The 27708-nt window shown below is 47.2% G+C and overlaps 1 protein-coding gene across 4 annotated transcripts in view; it reads left to right on the top strand.

Annotated features, from left to right (window-relative positions):
- Window positions 1-27708, top strand: part of LOC149350494 (bromodomain-containing protein 7-like) — a 96941-nt gene that overhangs the window by 50255 nt on the left and 18978 nt on the right. For 3 of the 4 annotated variants that reach the window (XM_089579524.1, XM_089579523.1, XM_089579525.1), the window contains exons 10-14: window positions 113-248; window positions 4267-4375; window positions 6991-7312; window positions 24883-25065; window positions 27040-27080. In XM_089579524.1, coding sequence (XP_089435650.1) covers window positions 113-248; window positions 4267-4375; window positions 6991-7312; window positions 24883-25065; window positions 27040-27080 — 791 coding nt within the window. Of the gene's footprint in view, window positions 1-112; window positions 249-4266; window positions 4376-6990; window positions 7313-15387; window positions 22121-24882; window positions 25066-27039; window positions 27081-27708 lie in introns of those variants that run through there. The other variant, XM_089579526.1, reaches the window with a different exon arrangement.

Below are 27708 nucleotides of genomic sequence, written 5' to 3'. Positions count from 1 at the left end.
ATCCTCAGTGACACATTGAAGGACTGTTATGGCATTTTCAGTACCATATTCGTTTTTTTTTTTTGTATTGTCGCATTTGTTGTCACTTTAACAATTTGTGCTTTTGTTGCAGTCAATTATCTCAACTATGGGACCTACTGCAGCTATGCACCTCATTATGATTCTACTTTTGCGAACCTCTCAAAGGAAGAGTCTGACCTTGTGTACTCAACATATGGAGATGAACTTGGGCACCAATATGCTGAGAGGTACTTTTATTGCTTTTTCAATATTCAAGTTACTTTCTTTACTTTCTTTGAGCACATATTACTTGGCGTGGTTTAGTTTAAATTGATACATAACAGTAACCCATGATATGAGACATGACTACTACGCAAGCACTGCGGGGAAAAGCAGAGAACCTAATAATAGAGAGCTTTAGAATAGAGGACCGGCTCCATCTGAATTGCATTCACTGCTTGCAGCACCATTTCAGCTGAAAAGAGACGGTTGCAAATTTAAATCTTTACTTTTTTGTTCATGTCAGCATCAATAGAAAGCAGGAACAGATAATAAAAAGGATGTGTTATGTGGAATTAAGTACTGTCTGTAGAATCTTGGTGATACGACTCTCACGAGGTCACAAAAAAATATTGTCACCTGAAATTCATATCATCCAGAACAAACAAAAACTGTATGCAGAAGTGTGGGAAATGCATTCACACAGATCTGTTTATGGCTGATGAGATTTACTTACGGCCGCTACTACAGTAAAACCCCGTTAATACGTAGTTGGCGGGAACGCGGGAATAGTACGCACTATCCGGTAGTACACCTTAACCAACTAATAAAAATTTGCCATTATTCACGTCCCAAAAGAGAAGAAATTCAGGCACAGTAAATATCCAACAAATACACGTACGTACGTGCACTTTATTCTTGTGCCGCCGACCAGAAATCGGTCATCTTCAGTTGCCGCCGTGGCGGCCGTGCGGCGACAACAGCAGTCTCAAAATTGGAGAGACTGGGGGCAAGCTTTTCCATGAGGCCCCTCTTCTCGGCGAACGCCCTCATTACCGCCAATGCTTGCGAAGCTTCCGCTACAGTGGGGCTAAAATCTTCGGTTGGCAATTCGTCGCCGCTGTCCTCATTCTCAGCGTCTTCCTCACCGCCTTGGGGTGGTGCAACTGCGGCGACAATCTCGCTGTCCGACCAGCCTGGAGTGGTTGCAACGTCGCTGTCGACCTCACAGAACATTTCGAAGTTCACAGCCTCCACACCACCCTGTCGTTCCAACACCTCTGTTAGTAGGGTGTCGCAGTCATCGGCGGGATCGCAGACTTCGGAATCGCTTGCGCTTACTATGAATTTTGCGCGGAAAATTCTTCCACTTCCGGAAAAGCTGATCCCCTCAAGCGGCACCTCTTCATATTCGATAGGGCCCCGCTTTTCAACTTCTCCCGAGCATTCCAAATGCCGCAGACCGTTGTTAACGGCAAGTCCCACGCACGCGCTTGTGCACTTTTCGTAGTTCCATTTTCAATTGAACGAATAATGTCCAACTTCTCCTTAACTGTTAGCACGCGATACTTCGGTCGCGTAGGCTTCGGCATGGTGCCCACCGTTCGCGTGCACACGGAACAAAGACGCGCTTCGCCTAACTGCAACACATCCACAACACGTCACGCGCGCAGCGAGGTTTCCTCGAGGTGTAGCGAGATCACATGACATGGGTAGAGTGGGGGGGTGACGGTGATGGTTACTGCGATAGGGCTGGCGACGATGCATTCGCGCGCAAGAACGCAGAAGCGGCCGACGCTTCTCGGGCTCCCCATTGACATGGACATCGCCGCGCTCGTCGGGACATGGCCGAAATGGCCGCAGTGTTGAATCGCCAGCGGTTTGCACGTTGACAATGCTCTTTGGAAAGGCGGAAAACGTTTTGCGTAATAGCATGGCGCCAGCCAAACCGCGACGGCAAGTACGCATTAAGCGGTAGGCAGTTAATGGGCTACGATGTTTTAAGCGGTCAGCCAATACATTGGTTTCAATGGTGGCTACGCCGGGGAATTCACACAACTACATTTTAACCGCAACTACTTGGTAAGCGGGTACGTATTAATGAGGTTTTACTGTACTGCTCACTACTCATAGTGCATTCTGCGAAACTGCCCATAGTGATGTCTGTGATGTATGGCCCGTGCACCACCGCTCACTGCTCGCAATGCGTACAGCACAACTGACGATCATGGTGTCGGCGACGTGCAGCCCGTGCGACCGCTCACTGCTTGTGGTACCTACTGTGCGACTGGCAACCGCAGTGTTGGCAATATGTGGGCAGTGCATGCTGTTCAAAGGTGCAGTCGTGGCTCAAATGTTCGTATCATCTGTAAGGACATCGGAGAGTGTTCGGAATATATCCGAAATTCTACATATTGTGCACAATGCATTCTGGCCAGAGAACTTCACAAATTCATATCAGTCGCGATTGTATCTAGATTATACCGTAGCTTGTAACCTTTTTTCAAGTGAGCACCATCAACCTGTTTGAACATCCTGCGCTTTCTGACCTAGTGACCAAATAATACTTACTCGTTAAGCCTAGCAGCTGTCCAAATCTGGAGAAAATCTTAAAATTTGCTTTTTTTTTCGCTGCAATTTTGTGGTGCTAGCACCGTGATACAAATGAAAAGCTTCACGCACCATTAATTTGCCACAGACACAAGGCGCAGTGAAGCAGCAACAATGAACTGGTGGTGAGGAGGGTGACTTCCACTCCAATGGGTGCCTCCATGTTGCCCAACCCTGTCCAGTGGAGGCCATGCTATTTCTCTAGTTTCACATTAACGTCGCCTGCTAACCCAAAGACACAAAGGCTTTGTTTATGCACACTGGCACTACGCTATTTCTTTACTCCCCCAAGCGGTAGGGTCACCCTATTGCAAAACTCTGTCTTGGCTTGTGCTTGTACTGGCTGTATAATAGCATTGTCTGGTTTGCCCTCGAAGTCATTGACACTGAGCCTGTCACAGGCCCCAATCTTGTAAAGCGCATAGATATCATATTTACTAGCATAATAGGTGCACTTTTTTTTTGCGTCGGCTTGCAATCGTTTAAGTACAGTATTGATCACAGTGCCAAGTTCAGGGTGCGCCTGTTATACACGGAAATAAAAAAATCAATTTTTCGCGACCAAACTGGAGGTGCGCCTATATGAGAGTAAATACGGTAACATGTAGTTACCATATTCCACATGTAAGCAGGTTGCCATAGTGGTTGCTTAAGTTTTATATACAGTTAAACCTGGATGTAATGAACCTCTGTGTAGTGAATTCCTCGATATAACGAAGTTTCTCTATTCCCCAGTGCCGCATATTTACAAACTCTGTATAGCAAAGGTGTTGCGGTGGTCGACCTTGATATAACAAACTTGCCCACCGGTTATCCATCAACTAGTGCTGTGTTATTTGAAAATCAGCCGGGTCATGCGAAAGTTTTATGGCTATAAAACATGAACCGCCATGAGTGGAACATCTGATACCAACGAGCGAACACAGGTGATGAAACGTGGCCACCTTCCCTTACCCTCCCCACCTCACATGCAGCAGCGACATGCTTTTGTGGAGCGATCCGCACTGGAAACTGTGGCAGTTGCTGCTGCACTTACATTATCAGTGCAGTTGCGGAATACCTGTCCTTGTTCATGACTCCGAGTAATCGGGGTTTACCATGAACGATTACTGGGCCATTTCATCTACATTTATTTTTCATCTTGGCTTCCGTTCTGCACAGTCCTTTAAATTTTTCTAATAAAAGCTGGATGTAACGAAAACCTGCATGTATTGAAAAATTGTGGACTCTTCTCAACTTCGTTATCAAGTTTAGCTGTAGTATATATAAATATAATGTTATAGGTTGAGTACAAGATCAGTGTGAAAGTATTGGGCAGTGTGTGCTGTAAATTCAGAAGTGTACTGGGTCACACGAGAGTGATTTGCCAAAGTACATCATGCTTGTACTTACAAGTTGTTGAGCATGATGTGGAACAATGGTAAACAAGCGCACAGAAAGGCTATTGCCTTTATAGACTTGCCACTGCAGAGCACTTGCTTATGAGCCTGGACAAGGAGCATTTTCCGAAATGTCCTGCAAAGCTTTTGCATGCTGCCGTGAAATATAGCCTTTATTTTTCTTATGTTAGCCGTTTGGTTGCCATCATGTAAGAACTGTGTATGTAACTTCCATAGATGGCTGAATGCTCAGATTTCTTGTTTCCATTTTGTGCAGCTTGCTGAGCTTTGCCAGAGACTGTGATTATGTAATGGTCATGGTTGACAACCTCCTGGATGTAATGACGTCTGGAGAGCACTCAAAAACTGTGAAAATCCTGGAAGCTGTAAGTCCGAATGTTCATACTTGGAACTGATTACTAGGTTTTATTTATTATGAAACAAAAGTTGTGTGCCTGCACCCATTATGGTGGAGAGAATAGTGCTGTTGAATTGTGCAGTAGAACTCCTCTGTAGTTAAGTCACTTGGTTGTTGGTGATAGCGTGGTTCAACACACAGTGTTGGTTTAGCAAAGAAGCACTTGGAAATGCCTTGTCCTAATCTTATAATCACGATGTCGATTTTGTTTGCGTCTTACAGAAGTACTGCATTTGCTCGAATACAGTGCAGCTATGAATATAACGCAGGCTTGATTCCATGTGAAAATCAAAGCTTTATGTGAACATAACATCGTCTTCCAAGGCTTCAGTGTAATTTAAGAAGCAGTAGATCAGAAACGTGCCCTACACAGTCAGTCACGGTAAAACCGCCCACGCAGGGCCGCCGCGCCACCACTTCTTGTCACTGCTGCCTCGTGTTTTGCAACACCCATGCAGTGAACGTTTGCTGTCTTTTTCTCATCTGTACTCCTTACTGCACTTTAACTGTCTTTCCTTTCTTGGTGGCCTGCAGCACCTTTCTACATCCATTGCAAGCTTTACTTAAGAAGGCTCCAAGGCCTTTGAAAAGTTGGCTTCTGCTTGCAGCTCACGAGCCTAACAGTTAAGACATTGTGGGGTTTTAAATTGGGGAGATAAACATGTTCTCCCCACTTAACCGCGGCTGACACAGTTTAAAGCCGCGCGGACCCCACCCCGTGGTTGCGAGCGCTACCGAGCGCACGGCAGGCCTTGCTCCGCGGGAACAAAGGAACGACACACTGGCTGACACAAACAAAGCATTTATTGCTATAACAACAATAACGCCAGCTAGCAACAAAATACACTGAGGAATCGAGGATGTTCGACTTACCAGCACGGTTACGAGCAAACGTTCGCCCACGCTAGGGCAAGAGGGAAGCTCCGAGGCCGGACGGGACGCACTGACGCGAACATGTTTCCACACGAGGTCGCCCGCCAGCGAAGAACTGAGCCTTGCGCATGAACGTCCACGCGCTTCCCTGGTCCCGAGCAGAAGAGGACCGGCTCTCCCTTGCGCGCGCAGCAAAACGCCAACCATGGCGCTGGTGTCGCTGCGACGCGAGCGCCCTCCCCCGTTAGTTAAAGTAACACAACTAAGGGGAGTGCGTTGCGGGGAAGCTAACCACAGGGAACTAGTGCGTTGCGGGAAAGCGAACGCAGGGGACGAATGCATCCCCACAACATAGAGCGCTGTTTTATTGTCTTCAATATCCATTTGCCTCCAAATATTGGCCTCTCGATCCGAGACCATGCGCATGCCCTGATGTCACCGTTTCACGGGAACTGTGTCTCCACGGCCAGATGCTCTTAGCTATAACCATTTCTTTATTGAAGCTGTCTTTACTATAAACAAAAAAAAATTGTTTTCTGTGGAAGGCGAAATGGGACCGCAGTTTCACTTCACTATATCCAAGCTTTTACTATATCAAGGTTTACTATAGCGGGGTTCTGCTGTGAATTTATTTTCTTGCCAGCGTCACAAGGTCGTGTATACATGCTTTCTTTAGGTGAATGCCGTGAACCTTGCGATCAAGATAAGCGATCATGATGCACAATAGTGGTGCCATGCCCCGTCATGTACTATCGGCCGGGAAAGTAAATGGACCACCATGCGGAGCGGCTGCGGGGTCGCATTGCATCTCTGTTCTCTCTCACCGCTCGCTTGCAGTCATAGTGCCCTGAGTGACGACAGACTTCGCCCTTGCTCTCGCGCTGGTGCTTTTCATGCTTGATAAATTTCTAGTGTGGTGTTCCACTCTTCTGCTACTGATGGTTGTGACGAAGGGGAGCGCGCATCGGGCAGTAGCAGAGCAAGCAGACGTCCGCAGGGCTCGAACCACTGCACAATGAAGGAACGAGGACCTGTTGTGTTTTTGTTGTCTATTTATATTGCCCACATATTAAATATTGCTGCCTGTCGCCTGCGTCCACCGCTGCTCGAGTTTAGGCAGCATGGCCCAAAGTGTTGCATCAGTGGCTACCGTGACGCGCGCTTTTCCACGCCGGTGCGATAAGTAACAGAGGCGGTGAGCTTTGCTGTGGGTCCTGCTTCTCTTTCAATATTGTCTTTTCAGCATTGGTTTCACAGTGGTTTCATATTTTGTTCAGCAAGTCCTCTGAACACTGTTTTAATTAGATGCTATGATACGTAGTCTCTCATGAAAATTTCTTTACCAGAATAGCATCACGAACAGATTGTTAGGAAGACAAATAAAAAAGATACAGTCAGTCGTGAAGGTTTATACATGAAAGCAGATAAAAAATCACAATCGCTGGTATGAAAGTGTCTTTAGGGGGAAGAAAAGTTTGCTGTTGACAGCGGTGACTTGGGTTAATTGTCACGGCATAGAGACGTAAAGTGCCGCCACTAGATCCAGACGTCTGAGTGAGCAAGGCTTCCATTCTTCTTGGACAGCATTTTCTCTTTATTGAAGTACTACTAGATTTGATGGTGTGATGCTAAATATTGTTTAATATTGGCTGTTTCTTTGTCTTTCATAGTATGAAAAAGCATTGATCGAATCTTTTTTGTTCTTTCCAGCATCGTAATGGCATAGTGCCTGAAGAAAAGGACCTTGCTTCTTTCTCAAATCATGCTGAAGTTGAAGAAGTGGAAGTAGAACAGCTGGAACCAAAGCGCAGCGATAATAGGTCATCTGACTCCTTTTATGCTCTCAATGACCTTACTGCAGATTCAACAGTAGTGGACAGCAGCCATGCAAGCCTTCCACAAATTCACCAGAATTTTACAGAACGGGACATCGTGCATGGGAATACGCATGAGGTCCATGAGCATCATGATCACCATGAGCATCACGAACATCATGAACACCATGATCGTCACGATCACCTGCATCACACAGGTATATTTAAACAAAAGAGAAGGGGACAAGCCTCGGAAAGGAGGCAGTCCTCGAGAAAGGGGCGAGCCTCACGAAGGGGGCGAGCCTCACGAAGGGGGCAAGCCTCACAAAGGGGGCAAGCCTCACAAAGGGGGCAAGCCTCACAAAGGGGGCAAGCCTTGCGAAGGGGGCAAGCTTTTGGCTGGTGATTTGGTTACTGCTATGGAATCTTGATAACTCAGCAAAGGCTTATGCGAAACATCAGGTGGTTAATAAAATTTTTTCAGCTTTAGTAATTTGCATGCAAGTAATGTTGGATAGTAGGAGGGAGCACTTACTGTTCCACTTAATACCTAGAATTATAGTATTGGTGCAGCCACTTCTACAAAGTGGTTTAAGAGCGTACGTTGTTGGGCTAGTCGGTCAATCATGGTAAATAATTAATGGTAAATTGTTTACTACAAAATGGTTGCTTCTTTGTAGTTTGTCTTGCAGCTCGAGTTCAGGACTTAGTCTTTCTATTGTACATTGTTATGTGATGGTTCCAAGAGAAAGCAAACGTAGCAGGAGACGGCAGAAAGTTAGGTGGGCGGATGAGATTAAAGGGACACTGAGGGGAGCACTATTAATATTTTTTTTATAGCAAAATCCGATAGTTCGGCATGTCATGGCTTTGTTGCCACTTGGGCGGCAGCGAAAGATGCATTTATTTCTAAGAAATTTGGATTCGAAGTTGAAAAAGTTTTTCCCGCCGCTCTGATTCAAACTTGGGATTCTCCTATGACGACACAGGACTAAGTGACGTGAAACATGACGTGACCATGACTTAACGCAGACTCCGTGATTTCTGGCTTCCAGCAGTGCGGCCTAGCAGCAGCCGAAACGAAAGCTACCGCCGGCCGCGCGTTGAAGGCACCTATCGGCTATTGCGGCCGTCGCTACAGTCGCTCCGCTTACGTTTGCACTGGCGTTTTGCCAGCGTTACGATGGATCTCGTTCTCGGAGTCGTCAACGAAGTTCTCGCAAATAGACACCTTTAGCATACCGTGTACCTTGTTACCGCTAGCGGAATACCGGGAGCCCCCCTAACGCATGAGCAGGCGCTGATTGGTCCCGATGCTTCAGGCGCACGCGCGTAGCTACCGGGCACGTGGCGCCATCTGGCGACGTCAAGGAGTTTTGCGCATGCATTGGCTGCGCCTCAGTGATTTGTGGCTTCTCGGGTCCTAGAGTTGCTAGAACCATTGGTTCTAGCAACACTGCTTTGTCCTATGACGTCGCCACGCTTGTACTTGCGAGTTTGGCCTGTGGCGGTGATACCTGTATTTTGGTTCTTGCTCTTTTCTACGTTACAAGAGCTTTGTTGTCATTATGAGTGGCGTTTCTGTAATCAGGAGCTGATATTCTGCCGATACAAGCCAACTTCAATTTCTCCTCAGTGTCCCTTTAAGAAGTTTGCGGGGATACAGAGGCGGCAACTGGCGAAGGACAGGGTTAATTGGAGAGACATGGGAGAGGCCTTTGCCCTGCAGTGGGTGTAGTCAGGCTGATGATAATGATGATGTGATGCTAGTTGGCACTTCAGTCCACCTATACAAACACCATGGCAGTGGCAGTTTGTGTTCCATGCACTTAATATACCTCTGTACTACCATATTTCATCTGTGCTGCTCTTGTGATTGCAAGTGCGCAGTTTTCTTCTGTAGTCCAGGTATCATAGTAACCAAAATAAATTGAGCCTACAGTGCCTAACATGTAAAAAGGCCAGCAGTACACACAGAGACGGAGACACATGGAGACAGGACAAACAGAAGACAGGTTTGAAATTGATGTCCTGGTCCTGCCTTCTTCTTAGTCTATCTTCAGTTTGTGCTGCCACTCTAATTTAATGAATTGGCAAGCCCAGAAACGTTGTGTTTGCATAGTAGCTGAGCTATATGTAGTTAAATCTGGCTGCTGCAGAGTTCAAGGGGCAAAAGTTTTTGGCATTGCATAATTTTAAAACTGGCAGAAAAATTTATTTCAACTTGATGTCACATATGAGGCTTTATTTTCAATTGGGATTATTCTTTGGTACCCCCATGCCACCCCACCTTTTATTTTTTTAATTAGTAGCGGTGCCATAATAGGGCTTTCATACTGTGTTAGCAAAGGACTAGGACCCCATTTGGTCTGAGTTTCAATTTGGCTTACTTGGAATAGCAGAAACCCTATAGTGGGAGCTGGCCTGATGGCAGAAGCAATTGGTGCAGTGCAGTAAAAGATGCCACCACTGAATCCAGCTATTGCTTTATAGGGTGAAGGTGTTTTCTTTATGTAAACCTTACAACTTCACTGGCCACTTTACAAAGTTGCCAGTGAAGTCGGTTTAAATTGGATACACCGACAACGTTGCTGCATCTGCGCCTGCCAGTAAAGGTTCACTTACATTGCATTTGACCTTCATTTCAGAGATGGGCTGCACTGTGGTTGTGAAGTAGTTTGTGCGGGCATAGTGTTGGGTTAGATTCTGAAGACTGTGCCAGTTGAAAATAATATTGCATCGTGTCGTGTCGAATGGTGGCAAGTCGCTTTTTTTTTTTAAATTTAAGACCACCTCTTTAAGGAAACCATTGTAAAATCTCATATTTGTACTCTTCAGACAAGTTGTACCCTTTGCTTCAGGGAGTAGTACGGATCCAATTCTCACTTGCAGCTTCATGTTGATTATCTTACTCCTTGGCAGCAGTGGCACTTGGCACATTCTCTCTGTCATCTTCAGTGGTTTGCCTCCATGTTTTTCTGATATTCTTTTTCAAGCTCTTACAGTAACAGCTAATTGTTTACCTCGAGTCACAGTGTAGGGGCTTGGCTCATGCTGCAACTCAAGAGATAGCAGGCACATTCGTTTTTCAGTCCTGGACTGTCCGGGACTACTTGCGGACTCGAGTCCGCTGTACTATTTTCTCGGGCAGCCTGAAAGCTCCGCCCACCAGTCAGAAAGCTGCCCGCATCGCCATAACGACGCGTTCGTTTTTCGCCTCCGTCAGTCTGCGGGCTCCTTGGGGCTGCAAGGAAGGCAGCAGACGACAGCTGCCTGGAAAGCAAAGCGCCGCGCTGGCAACCATGTTGAGTTGGACTCTGTGTGCATTCTGAGTATTTTTCGTGACCTTGGAGGACGATATCGTGTATTGAACCTCATATGAGCTCCGTAGCTGCTCTCTGAGCCGTCATAAGACTTTTTGTTCTTGCATCTTCGTTCTATTTTCTTGAGATCCACTACACACGGACGCGCGCTCAGAGCTGCTAGCTCATATTGTTTGGTTGTGTCGTCAAGAGGTTCTTGTTAACTTGTTTTGTGACATGCTGTCTGCGCGCTTACCTGAAAGCATCACAGGTGAACCACTTGTATACTGGAGCAGCTAGTGCTTGTTGTCAACATTTTTGCGAAGGCTTTCGTCTGTCTACTTATCTTCAACAAGTTGGGCTACTTTGTGTGAACTTCGCCCCCGAGCAGTAGCGACTGAGTTCTGTAATCACCTACGCTAAGCTGACAATATGGTCTTCATATCGACTCAGTAATCGTGGTCGAACGCACGGCTTTACTTCTGCGTCGTGGTACATGGCCATGGCTTGAGTCGTCTGCTAGCAGATGACAGTGGCCTGGTATGGTTACCTAGGGGGAGCCCGGCTCTGGTGGCGAGTCCGCAAGCAGCCGCTGGCAAGTAGGTCATGTGACCATGACAATGTTTCCTGTCAGAGCGGAAGCCGCGACCTCTCGGCAAGTGGTCAGGGACTGGAAAATCGAATATGCCCAGTGTGGCGCGACATTTCAGAAGCAAGTGACCTCCATCTTGAAAGGTATGTGTTGACCTTTTAAGAGATTCAAAAACAGTGAAGCTCTCGGTTGCATTAGGTTTCAGGTTTTGGTCATCTTTTTCTCGGGCATCCTTCTTTCTTACCTGGCAGTCGCCTTCCTTCTCGCATGGCAGTCACATTCTTTCTCACATGGCAGTCGCATTCTCTAATTGCTACTTTGGTCTTGGTTTCCACAAGAGCAGTACTGAGGCCTGTTGTTTTCTTTGTGTAGTCACTCAAGGGTGAAAAGTATTCTGGCAGTTCCTCCTCTCAAACCGTACTTTCAGTTGTTTCTGCTTTGACCATTTTCTTGACATTTATGAATTGTTCGGTATTTTCGATGCATTAGGGCCACAATGGCATCGTTTAGTCATGAATGTTACTTTATGCTGTAAAACAGTAGTCCACTGTCATTTCTGGTACGGAGCAATGAGACGTGCATCCTTTTGTGCCGAGAGAAAGTAGGATCACCCCTGCAGTAAATCATACGGTTCAGTTGTGATGAAGTACTTTTGCTACTGCTGCTTGCCTGCGCGATTACTTTTCAGTAATGGTGGTAGTATTGGTGGTTTCTCATTTGCTTCCTTGCTTTGTCAAGCAAGCATGGATTCTTTCTCTCTAAATTTTGCCACCCCTTAATGCCCATTGTCAGTAAGTTCCGATGGATCTGAATGGAATTTTCTTGGTCCTTTTCTTGCCACATTTTATTCAGCACGTTCGCTGTCTTTCCCATGTGCACACATTGGTGCATTCACAAGTGACTCTGCTTTGGAGTTCGGACCTCGGGGCTGTCTTGATTTTTGGTCACTTTGATTGCCTTTGCCTAGGATATGTTCAGCCTTATAGCTATACTGCTGTAACCTGTGGTTAAGGTGTTGCAGCCTGCCAAGCTTTCATGCTTCAAGCTTTGGTTCTGGCAGAATCATGCAAGAGGCTTTCAATTGGTGAAATAACCTCCAGCTGCGGTATGCTCAGTAGTCGTCCATTGTCTGTTTCCACTGCTGACGCGTGTTGATGCAGATGAGACTAAATTGTAGGAATGAGAAAAAAGGCTTCCGTGGAGCAGCAAGCTCTCACTACTTGTTACTTTCGTTTATTTAACAAGGATGCACTCTGATTGTACTGCAGGCACACAAGGCTACACTCGAGACATGAGTTTGAGTTGAGCTGGTTTTGAGTTGAAAAAATTTACTGCACAAATAACAGGGTTATATATAGCAATGAAATGAGTGCATTCAATTTCTGTTTATTCAGCGCCAGTCAATCAGTCTTTTCACTTAGTTCGACTGTTGGAGGACCTGACGTGTCCATGCTTTTTTCTAGGCGGAAAAATTGCAATTAGATTGGATTTGGATTTATGGGGTTTAACGTCCCAAAGCGACTAAGGCTATGAGAGACGCCGTAGTGGAGGGCTCCGGAAATTGACCACCTGGGGTTCTTTAACGTGCACTGACATCGCACAGTACACGGGCCTCTAGAATTTCTCCTCCAAAGAAAATCAACCGCCGCGGCCGGGATCGAACCCGCGTCTTTCGGGTCAGCAGCCGAGCACCATAACTACTTAGCCACCACGGCGGGGCAAATTGCGATTAGACAAGGATAGTTTCGTTTATACCAATCTGCCCATGAGTAGATTGCAGGTCCTGCTGGTCATGCAGAAGGTGGTAACAGGGGAATTTTCTGTTAGTGTTTTGTGGCCTGTGCCCACAGACTCTGCTTGAACTGGGTGCATTACAAGAGTACTGTCTGCCAAAACCTCGGACAACCAGACGAAAAGGAAAAGATGTCGCTGATGTGCTATGACGGAGCAAGAAAAAGTGGCATCTGCCTTCACTAAAACTACAGGGTTGTGGAGATATCCACTGTTCAGCTATTTATCTGATACACATGCAGAAATACTGTGCAACTGGCCAGTGTTGTAGTGTTGGCTATTGTTGGTCTGCACTGCGGCCTTAACCTGTTCACACCATTCCTACACTCAATCAGCTTTGTGATCTTGTCCTGCTTTGCCTAGAACAGGCACATCTTCTAGCTTCTACATTGCGGCACTGTTTCAGTGAGACAACCATGGTTGCAACAAAGATGTCCTAGAATTGTGACCCTTCTGTGACTGAAGTGGAAGCCGTCCTTTGACTCCTGAAACAGCTGTTTGCTAACAAAGGGAATGCCAATGAGACTTACTAAATATATCAAAAATTCATTAGCGCAGTGCCACCGTCTAGGCAGTAGTACAGTAAAACCTCATGAAATCGAAGTTACTGGGACCGCGAAAAATGTTCCAATCAGCTGGGTTTTCGAATTAATTGAGCACCGCAAAAAAATGAACTCAGCACAAAATTTTGTTGCGGTATAGTGCTACCTATATTGGACAAACTTTCCAATTACCATATATTGCTGCATAAAAGTCTACCCCCCAACTCGTAGCCGCTAAGTTGACTCCAAATACAAGTCGATGCTCGCACCGTCCCCTCAACCCCACTTCTTCTCTCCCTCCACCCACGTCAGCCCACCGCCACACTGTTTTATAGTTTCCTGCGGGATAGAATCACGGTGCATGCGCAAATCAAAGCAATAAACTCTTAACAATGCGATCACAAGGACAGCAGTCTGAAGCCAATGGAGGTCAAGAGTGAAAAAACGGCACTCCATCCTGTTTTCCATACTTCCGTGCAGCCCAGATTGACTATAGCGGCAAACCGAACTGCAAACCGTCCTGTAGTTTCGGATTGCGGCGCAACGCACGCCTCAGAGATTATCGGAAGTTCGCTCTCGCACTAAGATCGCTTTTCTGAGGAAGTGACCGCCAGTGCAAACAAACCAGGTAAACGGAGCACAATTAGAATTTTCTTCAGTGGAACCGATTTCATTCAAATTAAATTTTTTTGATGCCTGGATCCTCATGCGTAATGCCATATTGGGCATTGGCATCACTCTGAGGTGCCACCTTGTGGCTCTGAGGGGCCGTCGCTTCACTGGTTTGCGGCGAAATCGCGATTGAGGATTCTGTCATAGCACCCCAGATCTTCAAATTAATGGGGCTGGTGCAGGCCGCCACTTCGAAGTATCTGGTCAGGTTTGCATTAGAAGTTGCGGGACTGCACAAATTCTTCGAATTATCTGGGATTTCAAATTAACGGAGTTCGAATTAAAGTTTTACTGTATGTGCTAAAATCACTATTAACATTTGCTGCAAATTGCAGATTTATTCATGAAAGGGACCATGAAAACCCTAATCCAAATTGGGCCTAGGTTGATGGATTAGCTTTCAAGAATGTCGGATATGTGGATTTCATCAAAAGCAGTGCTTTGCCAAGAGAAAGCGCCGTTGTCGAGTGCCTGCAGTGACACACGGGGTGACAGAAGTTGACTGGCTATGCCCCTTGGTTGTGTGAAGTAGCACTCGCAGCATGATTAAATAAGGTTCGTGGCTTAGGGCAGTTTTTTGGCAAGATGTATGAATAGGAATATGCAGAGCACATAAGGAGGGTTTAGGGGCCACCGCTTGACCAGAGCAGTGAGTGGCCTTGTAGTGGAGCATCCGCCTCGCATTTCGGAGGTACTGGGTTCGATCCCCAGTGCTGCCGGGTACCCGCTGATTTTCTAATGGGTACAAGATTCCCTCTGGACTGGAGCTCGGCTCTTCTTGGGTCAAATGCTTGGAAAGGAGTCTTTGGTTACCTCACCCTCCTTCGATGGAAAGTTTACCTGCAAGGGACCAAAATATGCCTTGTGCGGTAAAGAGCACTGTGGCCCTCTTTCCAACTTGTGACTACGGTTCAATCTGAGACCTTTTTCCCAAGCATTTCATCAGGGAAGAGCCGAGCACCAGGCCGAGGGAAATCTTCTACCCTTTAGAAAAGCAGTGGGTACCTAGTGGCATGGGGGATCGAACCCAGCACCGAGGTGGGCGGCGCATGAAAATAAAAAGTAGCCCCAGTGGTGTGGCCCTGTGTGACAGACAACCCAGTCATGGCTCACCACTGTAGCATTAAGAGCAAATTCTGTTCATTCAGTTAAGAGTTCCTGAAATTTGAAGCAGCAGCTTTCCATCTTTAACAAAATGGGAGATAATTGTGAAGGATCCAGCTGTACTAAACAGTTCAAATGCTCAGGTCACTTGTTAGTCGCTTTTTAGTATGAATTGATAATGCTAGCTTATTTTACATGTACTGACAGGAAGTTGATTTCTCCCCACCATCAACCATCAGTGTGAGCCCTTACCTCTATGTGAACGTGCTGGGTTTTGGCTCATCCTGCAGGTACTTGCTTCAAGATGGCACTGGCTTGAAGAGTAACCTCTTTGCGTCAGCCCGGGGATGAACTAGCTTCAGCAGTTAACTGTACCAAAAGGCTGTGAACTTCATGGAATATTGGGCCACCACTTCCACCTTGACTGTGTCTGTTGTGATTTCTGGTGATGAAACTTAGTTGAAAGGACATCATGCTACACATGCCAACCACGCTCTTAAAATATTGCTCTGGGTCCATCTTTCTTTTTAAAGTGCTGTTAAAATGAGGCAGTCTTTCATCATACTCTCCTAGAAATTGCCTCCAAACGAAAATGTAGCTAATTTTAGTAATGGATGGCGTGCATCAGTACATCTTGGAACTGATCTATTTACATTGAATGGATGTTCTATACACTGGGGTTCTTTGTGCATCATTTCAAAATACCAGTAGTGTTGTCGGCAGTTGGCTTGATGTGCCAGACTGGTTGTATAGCAACATTGGGCTCCCTGACATCTGTGCACATCCTCAGGACTTCAGGGTTATTGTGCATTAACACCGCCTGTATATTACAGAGACCTGTTTGTCTTGTGGCTTGTTCAATCTCGTTCTTCCTATCTGAACTTTTATCTCCTTTTCAAATCCTTATCCCCTCTCAAATTGAGTTTAGTGTGGCAAGGGGCTGGTTTCACAACAGGAGCTTTACCATTTTCTTCGTTCATTAATGAGGCTTCATAACTCCTTGAGTGGACTACTTGGAACTTGTGTTCAGCCTGATGAATTTGCGTGAGGGCAGGGTTTGTTACTGTGTGGTTTGCTTGCTCACTCCGTAGCACATTAGCTGCATGTCAGTAGCAGATCTTTTTCTAGGCTGCTTCTCCAGTGGTATCCACTGCAGCACTGGAACTGTCACAAGTGTTCATCTTCTCTTCTTCCACCTCTGCAGGTGCACCAGGGATGTTGGAACTTTCTTGCTCCATGTTTTCTTCTCTTTTGTACCATTTCTATTCTGGCTCATGAGCAATTACAACTTGCTCATGCCTGCAGGTCCCACACTTCTTGGCAAACTGGCACTTTCTAATATTGCATGGCAAGTGGATCTCCTTCCTTGGCTTTTCTCCTTGGCTCTCCATTATCACCTGGCTATCATCGTATGCAATACGATTATCTTCGCCTGAGTTTTCTCTCCTAAGGCTGAAAACTTTTTAGCAGAATTTCTCTTTAGATTGTTAAGGTGTTAGGTCCAGAAGTACTGAAGTTTATCGGTGTGAGCCAAATTCTTGCCGAACTTTTTGTAGCGAAAGCTACACTAGGCTAGCAGAAGTGCATTTCGCGGTACCTGACACAAGCCTCTACTGCGCATGCGCCATTACCACGGCAACCAGTTGCGCTGGAGCCACAGGTGTGCACCGCGTGCGTCTCCACCGCCGCAGCCGTCGCACCGACTCCTTCACCACTCTGTACATGACGCCATGTGTGTGACGTCATAACTTAGCTATGCACTGAGCCAAACTGCCGGAGGCGATGCTCTCGCTCCTCAGACACGCGCCATGGAAGGAGAGTGGCCGTGCTCGTCATGGCAGCAGTACAGGCTGCGTGAAATTGAGTCTTCCGAACCAGAAGTCGTCACATGGTACAAGGCCGGCCAACAGCATGAAAACGAAGCAAGAAATGGCACTTCTCCTGTCATTCTGAGACCCTCACCTAAATTACTGCTCCCACTTGCCCCGTTTCGCTTGGCCATCACGTAACACATTTGTCCTCGTCGGGGTTGTTCCCTGTGGCTGAATGCTCAGCATCTTGTTCACCAGCATGTACTGCTGTGTTCGGCACGTCTTGTGTCATTCTTGAGTCCTCACCTGTCGAGCAGGGGCCATTCCACTTCCTAATGCTGTCACAGCTAGTGGATCGTCGCGTAGAACTCCCCCTTGGCTATTTCGCATGGCCATCAAGCAACGCATTTGCTCTCGCCGAGGTTTTTATTTCCTGCAGCTGAATGCTTACCTTATTGTCTACCGATAACGACACGTTCCATGGCGTCTGCCGTGTCTTCTGTCATTCTCAGGTCCTCGCCCATCTAGCAGTGGCCATTCCACTTCGTAATACTCTCATGGCTAGTGGATCCTTGCGCCGAATTCCCCTGCTTGCCTCTTTCATGTGACCGTCATCATGCACAGCATGTTTGTCCTCGCAGAGTTGTTTCCTGCTGCTAAATGCTTAACATCTTGTCCACCGACAGTACCTCATTCCGGGGTGTCCGACATATTTTCTGTCATTCTCATGCTTTTGCCCATCGAGCAGTGGCCATTACTGCTTATGCTTGCCTCTTTCATGTGGCCATTAAACATACACAGCTCGTTTGTCCTTGCAAAGTTGTTTCCTGCGGCTGATTGTTGTGCATCTTGTCCACTAACAATGGCACATTCCACGGTGTCCGACATGTCTTCTGTCATTCACAGGTCCTCACCCATCGAGCTGAGGCCATCACTCAATGCATTTGTCCTCGCCGGGGTTGTTTCTTGTGGCTGAATGCTCAGCATCTTGTTCACTTTCTGCTGCGTTCGGCACGTCTATCATTCTCGGGACCTCGCCTATCGAGCAGTGCCCATTTTACATCCTAATACGGGGCATCTTCGATTATCCGACTCTGGCTGCCCGCGGGCTGCCTGCAGGTTGCCGGAGAGCGTTGCCGGAGCGCGGAGCCAGGCGCTCGATTTTCTCGGGCTGCTCCGCGCACTTCCGGCGGCTGCCCAGAACGCGTTCGTTTTTCTCTGGATGGGCGGCTTCGGGCTGCCAGTGGGCAACCATACTCGCCAGGTCGATTTTGTGCTGGCAACGCTTGAACAACTAGCAGACGACGGAGAGATGGTATGGTAGCGGGAAGCGCGCGCGGCCATTTTTATATGGACTAGAAGGTCCGCGGTTCATCATGCGACGTTTTTAGCGGTGCAGGCGCTTGTACGTGTGTGATCGCAGTTCGATAGTATCACCACCTCGTAAGCGCAAATGTTCGCTTCATATTACGATCGTATAGTTCCGATTCTCAAAACATATCGGTTGTTAATCTCGCCCGGCTGATATTGCGGTGTTGAGGCCTTTCACGAGAGCGACCACAGATTCCAGCTCCGAGTATGCGCTCAGACGCGCGCACACAGCTTATGGTCATCATTGCGTTCTGCGCAGTGGCGGATGTGCTTGCTTGATTGATTGAAACATGTCAATTAATAAAAGCCTTCACGAGCACATTGCTCGAGGCATCTGTGCGGGCATATATGTGGTCATACAGTTGTCGCTTACGGCAGCCGAGGCGAGTGCTGATACGGTCGTCGCCGACTGCGGGCTCGGGCCTTCTGCCACAAATGCTTAAAATATCTGAGAAGTACCACATGCATCTCCTCGCGTTTGGCTCATTAAACAGAAGAATTTCCCAGCGCGGAACATCATGCAAGCGTACGCGCCGCCTACACGCAAGGCCGGATTGTAGCGCCTTTCATTCGAGTGCTAGCCCTCTACTGTAAAGCTGTAGCATTACGGATACGATACGCAGCCAAATTTGTACAGTACACCAGCTTGCTCTCGATGAACGTTCAACCAGCGTATACATGCGCTTTTGTCGAGATTATGCGTGCATTCCTTGCCGGCCAGACTACATTTGAACGGAACGTATCCCGATTCTTTTCCGATTACAGCCCACAGGAAGCAGCTCAAGAACGTAGAAATCGCAACGACCACAGCAGAGTCAGTCACCATGCAGGGTCGATCGATCGTCTGCGGTCACACCAGTCATGTATACTTAGTGCGTAGTAAACAAGCACGTGGTAATCTGAGAGTAGGGCGTGTAGTTCGATTAGCGACGTACGGGCAGTTTTTCCCTTCGATGCGTTGTTGACTGAAAGGCGTTAGATTGCGATTCCCCATCGCATGCTTTTGAGGATTTCTCGAAGCTTGCACAGCACACTGTGCTCCGAAGGCACACGCTCGCGTTGTCGCCGATGTACACGGGTGCGAACGCGGTCAGCTGTTCTGCGGTCTGCGGCAGCCCTCAATAATTTCAAGTTATTGTTTTCGATCCCCCTGCAGCCTATTTCTGCTGCACGCGTGAGTTGTAACGAGACGCAGCCGAACGCGAAGCTTTGGAGAGCATCTGCCCTCCGTGATCTGTGGGAGGCTTGCCGCCATGATTGCTGGGGGCTGGTTCCGAAGATGGCGGCCATCCCATGTAATCATGATGCGCTTTCCTGTCAGGGGCGAACTGTCTGGCAGCCACCGGGGCTGTGCGCGGTAAATCTAAGAGGCCCACTGTTACGGCTAGTGTATCCTCACGCAGAACTCCTCCTGCTCGACTCTTCGCGTGACCGTCAAGCAACGCATTTGACCTCGCCGGGGTTGCTTCCTGCGGCTGAATGCTTAGCATCTTGTCCAACGACACGTTCCGCGGTGTCCTACACGTCTTCTGTCATTATCAGGTCCTCGCCCAGCGAGCAGCGGCCATTACTGCTCCTGCTTGCCTTTTTCGCGTGGCCATCACTAGGACGCATTCGTCGTCGCCGGGGTTGTTTCCTTCGGCTGAATGCTCAGCATCTTGTTAACCGACACTTTCCGCTGTGTTCGGCGCGTCTGTCATTCGCGGGTCCTCGCCCATCGCACAGTGGCCGTTCCACTTCCTAATACTGTCACGGATAGTGGATCCTCACTCTGAACTCCTGCTTGACTTTCGCGTCGCCGTCAAGCAACACATTCTCCTCGCCGGGGTTGTTTCCCCGGCTGAATGCTTAGCATCTTGTTCACCGACACTTTCCGCTGGGTTCGGCACGTCTGTCATATCGGGTCCTCGCCTATCGAGCAGTGGCCTTCCACTTCCTAACTGTCATTGCGCAGAACTCCTCCTGCTTGACTTTCGCGTGGCTGTCAAGCAACACGTTGGCTGAATGCTTAGCTTGTTCACCGACACTTCCCGCTGTGTTCAGCACGTCTGACATTCTCGGGTCGTCGCCTGTATGGAGCAGGGGCCATTCCACTTCCTAATACTGTAACGGCTAGTGGGCCCTCGCGCAGAACTCTCCTGCTTGCGTATATCGTGTGGCCATCATACGCAACACGTTTGTCCTCGCGGGGTTGTTTTCTCTGGCTGAATGCTTGGCATCTTTTCACTGGCAGCGACACATTCCGCTGTGTGCGGCTTGTCACGCTCGTCTCGTCCTGTTCGTTCCTTCCTTATTGTCGTGTCTTTTCGCGCCGCGTTAACTTTGCTCTTGGGTTATTCTAGGGACTGTGACCATGGTGCAGTGACCATTCCAGCGTGGTGTCTGTTTCTCGAAGCGCGCTTCTTGAAAGTTTCGTGGACTTCCGACTCTTCTAGCATACCTACGGGTGGGTGTGTGTCGTCGTTGCTATATTTCACGCGAGACCGCTAGTTGACGCTGATGAGCGTGAAAATTCTCTATTTTCGGTTCGCAGTAGGTGGGCGGATTTTCATGTCGCTCAATGCTCGCGTTCTTTGGTGCAAGGCCTGCTCTTGGTTTGCGCCTCTGTTTGGACGCTAGTCTAAGTCGACACTACCCACGTTGATTTCTCAAATCTTCGTGCGCTCTATCTATTGCTATGGGACATCGACGTTGTCTGCGTGCGTTTCAAAAGGGGAATAGCCCTGGGGGCTTGGAACGCGTCGCTTACTTGGTCCTCTGGCGAAGCCTTTGTTGCGCTTTCCCTGGGTGTGGTTTTCCAGGCGTTTCTTCTGCCATCTCTAGGCGTGGTGTTGCGTTGGGTCTTCTAGCAGCGTCTGTGGGCTTCTGATCTTCGTTCGTAGAAATGTTGCGTCGACTGTGGGTGCCGAGATCGCCGCCGGCTCGAAGGAACTTGATTCAGCGCGTACGGTTGGAGCCCGTTGTTGCGCGTCGCGTACCTGGCCTGTGCTGCGCGGTCTTGTGGCTCTCGGTTTCGAATTCCACTCTCGGCGCGCGGACGGTGCGTCGGCCTGTCACATGACGTCTCCTGCCGCGCGTCGTGCTCACCGATTCCCTGCTTCTTTCTCTTTTCAGCTTTTTTTTTTTTCGGCTTTGTGTGTTTGCAAAATTGTTGCATGGTCGCTCGCGTTATGCTAGCCGTCGGTGTACACGAATCCTGCACATTATCGTTTTTCTTGGCGTCGTGATAGCTCACCTCTTTCCATTTCGTCGCTCTAGATACTGCCCCCCCCCCCCCCTCCTCCTCCTCCTTCGGCCGATGCGCTATTCGTAAGCTGGCATTCGCGGGGTGGCCGGTATCCTTCCTTCTCCGTTGTAAACCTGGCTACCTCTTCGGAAGTAGTTACTTTCCCGCCTGCGCCTAGGTGATGGCGCCGCTTCACTATGTGTTGGTTTTTGGGTGCTTTGGCTGTGTCGTAATATGGTAGCCTGCAGCTGTCGTCAATGGCGCAATGTAATCGCCATTGCACGATGGGCATACGCAGTTTCTCTGTATAGTTGCGGTAGCGGTAGGCTAGAGCATTCTGCTAACTGGGCTAGCAAACTAGAGCCCGAAGGTAGCAACTACCAACTAGTCCGTCAAAAAGCCTTACTAAGGTAGCGGTGGGCAGTAACGGAATGGTAAAGGTTTTATCATCATTCTGTATGCCTCTGCGTCTTCGCCAAGGTGCGATGGCTGTTAGTTGATTCTGAACTGTGATATTAGCGAGGTGTCTTAGTTGTATCCTAACCACAGTTTTGTTTAAGGGCGACACTGCTGCGGAGGCGCGTTTTTTTGTTTTGTTTTTTTCGTTGTGGGGAAGCAAGTCGAGGTGCGGCGCGCTGAGATTGCGACCACCGACGCCAGAACTAAGGTCGGAATACGTTCCGTGTAGTAGCACTTGTTATGGATGAGAAATGAAGTATGCTTGGTTGTGGCTAAGATTTCGTTACAACGGGGGTTTACCATAGCACGCATCGAAGGCAAAACGCTTAGTACAAAATATATCAAGAGGGACTAGTGGAATCAAAATTTGAAGTATGGTATGCCATTTGAGGTCGCAAAAGAATATTTATCACAGCCAATCCTCTAACCCGGAGTCGTAAAAAAACGGGAGGCCGAGATAAGCGATATACCGATATTTTCACTGCACTGATCGTGCGTGTAAGCATTTAAACTTTCTGGCTAGCTTTATTTTGGAACTCGTACTTCACTACGCAAGCCGAGCAATTATAAGTGGAGTTCCGTGTAGCGGCACGAGAAACGCCGGCTACGAAGAAGTGCGCGCGATCGCGCTGATAACGCGACGGCGGCCGCAGTCTCCGCCGCCGCTACTGGGGAGGCGGGGTCGCAGGCATCCTCTCTTTCGTGTTTGACCTTTGTCTTTTTCTGCTCTGCCGTCGTTGCCTTGAGAAGCGGACTCTACCGTCGCCTATTAACTTCTAGGGAAGGCAGCACTCTGCGCTAGTTGACAGCGAGCGCACTAGGGAAAAACTTGCTCGTCAGTTCGCGTCATAGCTCGCGGCGTGACCTAGGAGCTGCGCACTTCACTGGCGTATGGCTTTTTTTTTTTTTTCGAGTTTTCACGGGTCCGCTTTCTAATTAACCGATATACAGCACGAGTACCTTTCGAGATAAGCGGTGGTAAACGCGGAGTGCATTTTGAAGCACGCGGCGGCAAAAATTTTCACATGCTTTTATTTCGAGATACACCATCGAAGCTGATGCAAAAATAGAACAGCAGCAGCTCTCCTAGTGGTCATCAATATTTCTGGTAAAGGCCGATTCACACGACGGTCCGTTCGTCCGCGGCCCGCGTACTACGTGTTCATGCGTCAGCAAATTGAGGGGCGCGCTGACCAGGCCGCGGGCTGACAGCGCGCCTCTCAATGTGCTGACACATGAATACGTAGTGCGCGGGCCGCGGACGAACGGACCGTCGTGTGAATCGGCCTTAAGCGCTGCCCTACATTGGAATAAATATGGTAGAAGCTGTCTTTGTTAATATAGCAGTAGAAGCTGCTTTAAATTGATACCTTCAGCCCAACTTGGAGAGGATTAGTTCAGTTCTATTTTTGAAAAGTTTTGGATCACCGAGAACTAAAGTCTTTAAAGCAGATGTTATGAAACAGAACATACAATTATTTCTACCATAGTGCCTCACCAGTGGTTTTAGTTTGTTCCAATACATTCAGACTGTGGGACCACGTCATGTTTATAATCTGTCTAACCACTTTTAATGCAATGAAATAAAAAGGAAAGGTTGGTTACCGGAAGCTGATATGACCCAAGCATGACTTGTAGGCCCTGACTCAGAAACATTGAGCGACACTATAAAAAAACTATGGCCTCTCATTCATCAGAATAACTGCGAAAGCTCTAATCCGGGGGTTCTGAGCCTAGCAAAATCGCCTCTTGCTGATTGTGTGTCCGAGCAGCACCAGCGCTCCGTTCGCGGCACTGCCCACTCATCATTGTCTTTTATGTGGCACTAATCTGGTGGTTCTGACCTGAGCAAAATCATCTCTTGCCAATCGTATGCCCGAGAAGCGTGAGCGTTCCATCCCGCAGCACTTCCCGCTCATCGTCGTCTTCTAGGTAGCACAGATCCGGGCTTTCGCACTGATTTGAATATACAGTCTAGCCCGTTTATAACGAAGCCACTTATAGCGAAATAGCGGTTATAACGAAGGGATTTCAATTTCCCATTTTTGCATTTTCAATTCATTTTGGGTCCGGTTTTAACGACGTAAATAAGAGCGCGTCAGCGGATATAACGAAGAGATTTAATACCAACCGAAAAAGAATCTGCCAATCAACACATTTTTGCGTCCTTGAGGCGATTTTTTCCGAGAAAATAAGAGCAAAATTCGGCTGACGGCGTCCTTTCGTGGCGTCGTCTGCTCTCCTGCGGAGCGAAAGGTTGCTTCACTGCATCGCATGGCACGCCGGTCTCGTGTTGCGCCGTCCTTGAACGGCGTCACGGCGTAGAGCGGTAGAGCACGCCGCGCAGGGGAAAAATGTAAAAAAGAAGAGACTATTTTTTTTTTTTCGATGACGTTTTGGTTCGTCAGATCTTTGGTTCGCAGTTGGATGGTATGGAAGCCGCAATCCTGAAGTCCGCACTCGCGAAACGTATTCAGGGGACGCTGGACGACTTCTTTCAGCGGCAATAAATCGGTATGCCGATGTTTGCATTTTTTTTTCGTAGACCGCATATTACGAAATAGCGGATATAGCGAAGTGATTTCCGATTCCCGCCGATTTCGTTATAACCGGGCTAGACTGTAGTAAACATTCTCTGTCATTTTATTACTGTGAATTATTAGGGACAGCACTGACAATTCTTTGTCATCCCCAGGTCATAAATTTGCTCATGTCAGTAGTATTTTTTCTTCTACTTCTGCATGCACCAGTGCCAGTTCTTCCTTAGTGAGTGTGTGGTTGGCCGATTTTAAAAATCTTGCTTTGGTGTGTTGTATAGCAGGCTCTTACTTTTCTGTTTGAAGTGCCACATTTGATGGATTATGGTAACTTATTGTTCCTCCTTTCTTTTTCTTTTTTTACTTTTTACAACTTTTCAGTTTCAGAATCATCATCTCTGGATAGTGCCGACAGTGATATTAATGCTGTGCTACAGCAGAAGCTGCAAGAGTCAAAGGAAATGATTGATACCCTGTCCCGTTTGCAACAAGAGCGGCTTAGTGCCACGCCACCAGCACACCTGAGCCATATACAGGGTGCCAGTGAACTGGAACTTGAGCTGGGTATGTTCTAATTTCTAGCGATGTTTCTTCTCCTCTGCTGCAGGAATTAGTGTGGCACCTTTTGTGAGATGCATATAATTATGGCTAGCTGCACTGTTTTGCAAGCTGCATAGTGCATGTCTGCATTTGTCATTTTATGGATATGCTATTTAGCATGCTAGAGGTTCTTTTACTCAAACAGGATGTCCATTAAAACTGATTTCTATTAGATGGTTAAGTGTCGGTGGCATAATCAGTGCTTCAAACTGCATGAAACCCATAAATAAAGCTGTTTTTTTTCTTTTGGGATCCTAACCTGGTTAAGTACAGTATTGGCACAGAATGGAAGACGATGCGATTTGTTTATAGTTGTTTAAGACTAGCACCGGGAAGGCCTCCATTGCTCTCTTAACTTTGCAACTTAAGTCACCACAGTTCCTTTCACTTTGGCAGTGGTTGCTTTTAATTCAATTGAACCCCGCTGTAGTAAAAACACTCTTATAGTGAAAACTCGGTTAAAGTAAAGTGAAGCTGCGGTCCCATTTCACCTTCCATAGACGTTAGTTAAGATTTTTCTTCAAAGAAACGGCTATAGTAAAGAGCGTTTGGCCGTTTCGATGTACCTCCCGCGGAATGATGCGTGAAGTCCAACATCGCGAGGCAGGTGATACTGAATACGATAAAACGGTGCTCTTTGAGGTGGTTTCACCACCAAGCTCGAGAGCCAGTAGGAGAAGCGAACTTTCTGAAGACCTTGAGGTCGTGAGGCAAAGCGTGCGGCGCGCACGGAAAAAGCAAAGCTGACTATCGGCGCGGGTCGCTGAGAAAGGAAAACAGTAAAAGTGCTGTGAGGAGTAGAAAAGGGAAGAAAAGGGCGTGCGTTCATAGCACGGCAGCGCGAAGCACAGGGAAGCAACGGCAAAAAGCAGAGGCGTGGTGCAACTGCGTAGGCGGTTTTGCTGTGCTTGACTGTGTTGCTTGCGTTTCGTAACTGCTGCCTCTTAAATGATGTTGAGGCCATAGAAGATGACACCATGATCATGCAAAGCTTTGGTTTTCACATGGAATCAAACTAGCTTTATTTTTGTAGCCACATTGTATTCGTTTAAATGCGGTACTTCCACAAGACATGAATGAAGTCGAAAACATGACATGTGGTACCTGAAAATAAATTATGACATGAAGGGATGATAAGAGCAGGATGTGAGGTATATCTGAGGGTTTCTGTTATAAACCAACACTTCGTACTTAGTAAGCAGTCAGAGAGCATAGTCAGAGCCATGCCATCACCAACAACTGATATATTAAAGATTTTTGCTGGTCCGAGGTACTTTACTATAGAGGGGTTCTATTGTATCCGATGGACAGCGCTGGTTTTTAGGCGTGAGATACCTTCATACTTGTCTCTCAGTGGTGCAGTATTCAGTCGTAGCATGTAAACCATCATCATTAACTCAAGGAGCCAAAACATACATGTGTTACACAAGGGCTGTTCATTTTTTGAAAAAGATTGTAATATTGTGAGGAATTTGTAAATTCTTATTTACTGTGTTTGATGCTAAAAGATGCTGCTGTTAAAATTAAATTTGAGTGTGGCTGAATATTTGAAACTCAAATCTCGTGTTCTGCCAGAAATATTTCTGCATGCAGTCACAAACTGCAGTATTTAGCCACTTAATTCTTTGGTTTGTATTTGGTTTGTAAAGGCTGCATCTGTTGTAAAAACTTGTCTGAAAGAAAAAAAAGTCACATTGATCTGGCTTCAGCATGAGGGCTTGCACATTTTTATGCAGCTATATTGTGAGGTTTCAATAATAGGAATGTTTGGGCACTGTTAAATTTGATGTTGGTATTGTGCTTTCATTGCTTGCTTAATATTTTCGACATTGCCACATTACTAGTTCTCAAAGCATTTGAAAAGGCAGTATACTTTGCTGATAACCATTGTAGACTGTGTTCACTTGAGTGATTGTTTTGTTCGCTTTCTCATTTTAGCGGAAAAGATTGCAAAGACACTTTCTGAACTGGCCTCTCATGTAAGTTCATTCTTCTTTTCTGGAAGTGTTTACCTCGTTTAAAGTTGAAATATTTGCAGAAAGCTGTGCTCATTACATTGATTTGTATTACAGTATTTACTCGCGTAATTTGCACACTTCTCTTCTTTGAATATAAGGCTTCAAAAAATGGGCGTGCAACTTACGCAGAGATGTCGCGAATGCATCCTAAAAAAACTATAAAGGTCATAATGTGCAATATATGCCGTATATTGCCACCTGGACATCAACCCCCTAACACACCAACCTTGCTGGCCACAAAAATGATACAAACACAAGTCACGGGCAAATGGAGATAAAGGGTCATGAAACGGTGTTCTTGTGTGTGGCCCAGCTCGCTAACAACAAACCGAACAAGAAATGGTTTAGTAGTTTTGAATTCCGGTGCGCGCTGGAGGTTACCTCGCAACAGTTCGTCCGGGAAAGTGACCACCAGCCTGAGTGAGCCGGGTAGACAGCGCGCAGTTCAAATTTTTGGGGGAGGGGGTTGGGTTAAATAAATAGTAGCATCTCCTCACTTTTATCCATGCAACACTTTGCATCCATTACCTTTAGGTTCAGTACAAGGCCTCATTCATTCCTCCTGCATCATGGAACTCTTTAACTTTAC

This window comes from Amblyomma mixtum, chromosome 3 (genome assembly GCF_055824585.1).
Source record: "Amblyomma mixtum isolate Tamu chromosome 3, ASM5582458v1, whole genome shotgun sequence".
Taxonomy (NCBI): Eukaryota; Metazoa; Arthropoda; class Arachnida; order Ixodida; family Ixodidae; genus Amblyomma; species Amblyomma mixtum.
This window is presented reverse-complemented; position numbering and strand designations above follow the sequence as displayed.